General features: G+C 45.3%; 1 protein-coding gene across 1 annotated transcript; it reads right to left on the reverse strand.

The window, feature by feature from the left end:
• Positions 1–1118: 1118 nt before the first annotated feature.
• On the reverse strand, positions 1119–4896 carry LOC140354244 (interferon-induced protein with tetratricopeptide repeats 1-like). The gene is made up of 3 exons (XM_072439193.1): positions 4892–4896; positions 1665–2401; positions 1119–1621 (listed from the first exon to the last, which is right to left on the reverse strand). The coding sequence occupies exons 1-3, from the start codon at positions 4894–4896 to the stop codon at positions 1119–1121; spliced, it is 1245 nt and encodes a 414-aa protein (XP_072295294.1).
• Positions 4897–6029: the final 1133 nt, after the last annotated feature.

A 6029-nucleotide genomic window follows, 5' to 3' on the forward strand; every position in this document is an offset into this window, starting at 1 on the left:
TGGGCGCGCGCCAGTGTCACGCCCAATGACACAACGGCAGTGTTCACCTGACCTGCACCGCCGACATGTGGGTCAGTGGATATGACCGCTCTATCGGGGGTCTGCGGGGGGGTATATTGAGGGTCTGTAGAGGGGGCCTGCGGGGGATATGTCCTGCGGGGGGTATGTCGGGGGGGTATATTGAGGGTCTGTAGAGGGGGCCTGCGGGGGATATGTCCTGCGGGGGGTATGTCGGGGGGTATTTCGGTGGTGGGGCTCTGATCATTTCCGGTGAACTTTGTTTAATCTATTTTCACTGTCGAGGAAACGGCTGTTGTGATTTTGGGCGTTACAAAAATAAACTGAATTGAATATCTCCAGCACCAGTGGCGCAGTAGTTAGGTGTTTTGCACTTGAGTTCATCCAAAGCAAATGGTAAATTGTGCACATTACCAACTTACATATACATTATAAAACATTACATTATAATACCTGTACATTATAACTAGGCCTATAAATGAACAACTAATAGATACAGAAGATTTCAAATGTACATAATGTTTGATGTGCTGACGATTGGTGGAAAAGGGACAAACTCAAAAGTAGATTATGTGGCCCACATTTCTTACTTTTTATTTTCAAACACATTTACAAAGAGCACAGTGGAAGTGACGAGGAAGCTTCTGCAGCAGCAGAACTCTTGAGTCAAACTAAAGGAGAAAAACTTTCAGAAACACTCCAATAACAAACCAAACACACAAAACTATTTCAAAAAACTAACATGCATATATAAAAATATAAATACATACATATATAAATACATAAATAAAGAGATATATAAAACCCATCAGGCACAGAGATAAAATTGTTCCCGAGGGAACGTTTAAGTCTGCAGAGGTCAGGGTTTCAAGACTGTTTGAGGCTTGCAGAGGTCAGGGTTTCAGGACTGCAGAGGTCAGGGTTTAAGGTCTGCAAAGGTCAGGGTTCGAAGCTTGCAGAGGTCATGGTTTCAGGACTACAGAGGTCAGGGTTTAAAGCTTGCAGATGGCAGGGTTTCAGGTCAAAGAGGTCAGAGTTTGAGGCTTGCAAAGGTCAGGGTTTGAGGTTGGCAGAGGTCAGGGTTTCAGGGCGGTAGAGTTTTATGGAGGTTCCTGAATGTTCCTCAAAAAGGCCTCGACCTGGCTATTCGGAGAGTGGATTCTCTGTAGTTGTGTGATACTGTTTACTCTAACTTGCTCGTGCACAGGGATCGCTGCTGCCCTCATGTGGTACTCTATGGATGCCACATGATTCTTTTTGTAAAGCTTCAGAAACTTGGCGTAGTTGTTGTAGAGCATCTGTTTGGACGCCGGATCCAGGTCTCGTTGGAGCAGGTCCTGGTAGAGTCGGTCGGCCTGGGTCAGGCTGTGGTTGGATTTGGCCAAGACGTTTGCCAGATCGATCTCGGTTCTGAAGCAGGAGTCCGGGTACAGAGAGATCACCTCGCCGAGCAGAGCCGCCGTCCGCTCGATCAGCTCCTGACTCGCTGACTCCCTCTGCTGGTCCATCTGCCACTTCAGGCACATGGCGAGGCAGGACTTCAGGTAGCGACTGTCAGGAAGCTTCTGCAGAGCTTTTTCTGCCAAATCTACCGCCGCTTCAACTGGAAAATATACATCGCTGCAGCTCTAACACTGACCTTATGCCTCTGTATGTTCTTACGGGGTTCTCCAAGAGCTGAGCGACCAGAGCAGTCGCCTCCCTCTGCTGTTCCTCTGTGCAGACGTTCTGCTTTCTCCACACTTTCTGGTACAGGTACTCTGCACACAGTCTCACGTTGTCTGGGTCTCGGTCTCTGGCTCTTCTCATCTTGCTGAGTACCTCCTTGTGCATGGAGTATTGGCTGTATCTCTTGGCGCTCACGAGGGCGATGGCCTGTGCACTGAGCCACTCAACTCTTTCCGGCTGCTTCTTCAGAGCTTCTTCAAACAGTTCCACTGCCAAGAGCTTCCTGTCGTTATTAAACTGCATCAGACTGAAAGCCTTCTCTGCCAGGACCGTGGGGTGCGGCTGGTCTACCTCTGTGGGGTACTTTCTGCTGAGCTTCTCCACTCTGCTCAGGTACTCCTGGCTCTGCTCCTGCTCTCCTCTCTCATGGTGCAGCCAGGCCAGGTCGCTGTAGTTCACCAGGCGCCCGGGGCCCGTGAGGGTCTCTGAGGCAGAGTGGAAACGGCTGAGGGCCTCTGAGAAGTGCCCCAGTCCGGCCTGGAGGAAGCCCTGCAGGTTGTAGTTCTCGCCCCTCCATGAGGTACTCTGAGGGAGGAAGTCCTCCAGTCGGTCCCTGACAAAGAACTGAACGTTCTTACTGTGATGCAGCTCCCAGGTGAAGTGACACTGCAGAGAGAGGAGGGCCCCACTGTGGGCGGAGTCTGAGGAGCACCCGCTGTGGGAGAGAGAAACAGATATGGATTGGAGCATTCTGTGAGGTGTTTTATTTTTTTCACTTTTTAAAAGATAAAAACCATCAGAGGCATAGAGCAGGACAAGAGAGACAGATTAAGAAGAAAACATTTCACAAGAAATAGACATCAGCCAATATAAGAATCACAATCTGTGTGATGTGACACAGAAATAGCACTAGGGGGAGCTATTTTTACACAGGGCCCCAGGTTGGTTTGATTTTATTATGACCTGTTAACGCTGAGACCCAGAGCATCCTATCAATGGGAGATACCAGGTGAAAGGCGAGGGGGGATGGGAGGTGGGGCTTTTGTTGGTGTAGTCGGAGAAGAGTTGATAAGTGTTGACATAACTCTTGATCTTGCTATATTGGGTGTGAGTGGAGCCATCTTAAGGCCTGATTTGATCAGACATTCAAAATGGCTCCGAAGGGTGACGGTGTAGATGAGAAGAAGAGTGAGGAATCGTTAGAAGAAGTAGATGTTGTAGGGGGGACCCAAAACCCAATCAAAAAAGATCGTAAAAGGGAAGTTCAATCCTAATGAAGGGCCCCCAAAAAACTCACCAGGCACTCCTGACAATTCTCAGAAGGAACTGGATATATAACCTCCCTGGCTCACCACGCCCCCTGCTGGACTCTGCAAGTATTTTCCAAGCGCCCACATTTGGCACATGGATGAGTAGATGTGTTTATCACAGAGTTTATGTACAAAAGCAGACAAACAACATGGAGCATAAAGTCTGATGTTAAACACAAACAAATCATGTCATCAATCCCTTCAAATGAACAGAAATGTATCACCATGGTGACCACAACCGGTTACTCCTCCTGCTCCTGTTACTCCTCCTGCTCCGGTTACTCCTCCTGACTCCATATCACGCTGCATTTCGGACATTTTGAGCAATAACTGATGATTAGTTATATTTTCTCCTCCCTTCGATGCAAATAAGTCGTGAGAAGCTCCATCTGGGCCGGCGAGAGCCTGTTTCTCTGGCGGGAAAGAACTGCGTTTCCGCGTCAGGTTTGCTAGCCATATTAGCCTTATTAGCCTCGTTAGCCTTGTTAGCTTCGTTAGCTTGTGCTGCGGGCTGTTTTTCACCGTCAGCTTTGGTTGCTGTTGTCCCGTAGTGTTTCCAGACTTGTTTCTTTCTCATCTTTTGTTCTTCCTCTTTGGGTCAAACAATGATTTGAAAGCCGAGTTTTGCTGGAGGAGGTTTTAAAAAATTTTGGACCTCCTGTTTTTTTTAAAGATCTTGTTTCCCGTAGGCTTTATTAGACATGAGAGGACGGGGTGAAATGGGGATGAGAGAGAGGAGGACATGCAGTAAACCGTCGGAGTCAGGACTTGAACTCACAACACTGCGGCCGGCTGCACTTGGAGCATGGCATATGTGCTGTGACTTAACCACTCCACCACCGGCGGCAGCAGCAGTTTTTTTCTCATTGTTTATTGTCCCACTTTAACAACACATGTAAATATATTCTAAAGATTAAAGTGAAGTGTTCAGTGTTGTGTAGCCACGCCCCCCAAGCTCCCAGAATGCTCCAGTTCTTTTCTGCTCTGGGTTTGGTTTTGTCGCTGTGAAACGTGTCGAGGGACATCGTGTCTTTTCTCCTGATCTTAAACAAATGTGAAGCTCGTGTGTTTTTACAGCCAAAACACAGACACTAGACATATGTGTGATTTAAACATGTTTTACGTAGAAAAGCCCAGTAAAGGGGGGTATTTATCAGAAACAAAACACGTCTTATTTAAGGAGAAACAAACAATAAACTTGTACATCTATTAGCAACAGTTTTATTGTATTTTAACAATAACAATAATTAATACATTGAGTTAATAAAACACTTTTCATGTCAGACATGTTTCATCACGAAAACAAGGGTTTGACTCAAAATGTATCTTTTCTTTGACTTTATATAAAACACATTTCGTGTCAGACACAAAATGTTTTTTGATTCTATTTTTTAATATTTGACCTGAACAGCCTTTTGTGACACTTGTTTATTCTGAATTTAAGTTTTTAAACCACATTTAACTATAATTGTAATTGTATGATAATATAAAGTATAATCATCAAACTGAACAAACTTCACTTTTCTTTTCTCTGAATTTAATGTCAAAATAAAACGGTGATATCAGTTTTTTCCACACAACTGTGTGGAATGTGTTTGTAAAGTTAAACCTAAAGCTAAATATGAAGTTGAGAAGCACAACTATTCAAGAGGCGTTGACATAACTTAAGTCATGTGACAACGGTGAGTCTAAATCAGACACAAAACAGAACTGTAAATGTTCATCATGAGTTAATTTTTATTTGATTAAAACATTACATTTGTTGTAGTTCTGAGACTGGTTTAAGTTTTCTGTCTCACTCAAATCAAAGTCTATTTTTGATCATATCATTCTTCTGTTTGTTTCTCGTCTCATATGAAAAACCATTTGCTCGTTGAAAAGTTTAAAGAACTCACCTCATTCTGGATCCGTGACTCTTCTGTATCTCAAATGCAAAGATGGGCGTGGCAGGGCATCCGGGTCAGCACTCACTGCGCGAGTCCTGTTCCAGTGTCCATATTCTCCACAGCCATCAGGCGTGTGCTTAACATGTGCTGAACATGTGCTTAGCAATGTGCTTAGTTTATGCTTCTTTTGTGCTTTGTTTGTGCTTAGCTTGTGCTCAGGTTGTGCTTAACATGTGCTTAGCTTGTGCTTAGCATGTGCTTAGTTTGTGCTTAGTATGTGCTTAACATGTGTTCCAGTTGTGCTTAGCATGTGCTTAACATGTGCTTAGTTTGTGCTTAGCGTGTGCTTGACATGTGCCTAGCATGTCCTTAGTTTGCGCTTAGCATTTGCTTAACATGTGCTTAGTTTGTGCTTAGCATGTTCTTAACATGTGCTTAGTTTGTGCTTAGCATGTGCTTAACATGTACTCAGCATGTTTTCAACACATGCTTAGCATGTGCTTAACATGTGCCTAGGACATGCTTAGTTTGTGCTTAGCATGTGCTTAACATGTGCTCAGGTTGTGCTTAGTTTGTGCTTAGCTTGTGCTTAATGTTAGCTTAGCATGTGCTTAACATGTGCTTAGGTTGTGCTTAGAATGTGCTTAACGTGTACTTAGCGTGTGCTTAATGTGTGCTTTGTGTTAGCTTAGCATGTGCTTAATATGTGCTTAGCATGTGCTTAAGCCAGGACCAGTTTATTTGAAGAACACAATTCAAAGAGCTTCACAAACAGGAAAAAATCCATTAAAATCACAAAAACACGACAGAAATCACAAAATTTAGAAGAAGAACAGTTTAATAAAAGAGAAGAGTGCAAAGAAAAAAACAGATTTTAGCTGCTTTTGATGATCAGCTGCAGACTTCCATCTCTGCCACTCCCCTCAGGCAGGAGGCCACTCCCCTCAGGCAGGAGGCCACTCCCCTCAGGCAGGAGGCCACTCCCCTCAGGCAGGAGGCCACTCCCCTCAGGCAGGAGGCCACTCCCCTCAGGCAGGAGGCCACTCCCCTCAGGCAGGAGGCCACTCCCCTCAGGCAGGAGGCCACTCCCCTCAGGCAGGAGGCCACTCCCCACAGGCAAGAGGCCACTCCCCTCAGGCAGGAGGCC

The sequence above is a fragment of the Eucyclogobius newberryi genome, unplaced genomic scaffold (genome assembly GCF_026437365.1).
Source record: "Eucyclogobius newberryi isolate DKJ021-1_F unplaced genomic scaffold, fEucNew1.0.hap1 SCAF_9, whole genome shotgun sequence".
NCBI classification, from domain to species: Eukaryota; Metazoa; Chordata; class Actinopteri; order Gobiiformes; family Gobiidae; genus Eucyclogobius; species Eucyclogobius newberryi.

Coding starts and splice junctions, on each gene's coding strand:
- LOC140354244 (XM_072439193.1), bottom strand. Junction 1,622..1,664: donor CCCCGTAAGAACATACAGAG/GCATAAGGTCAG, acceptor TATATTTTCCAG/TTGAAGCGGCGGTAGATTTG.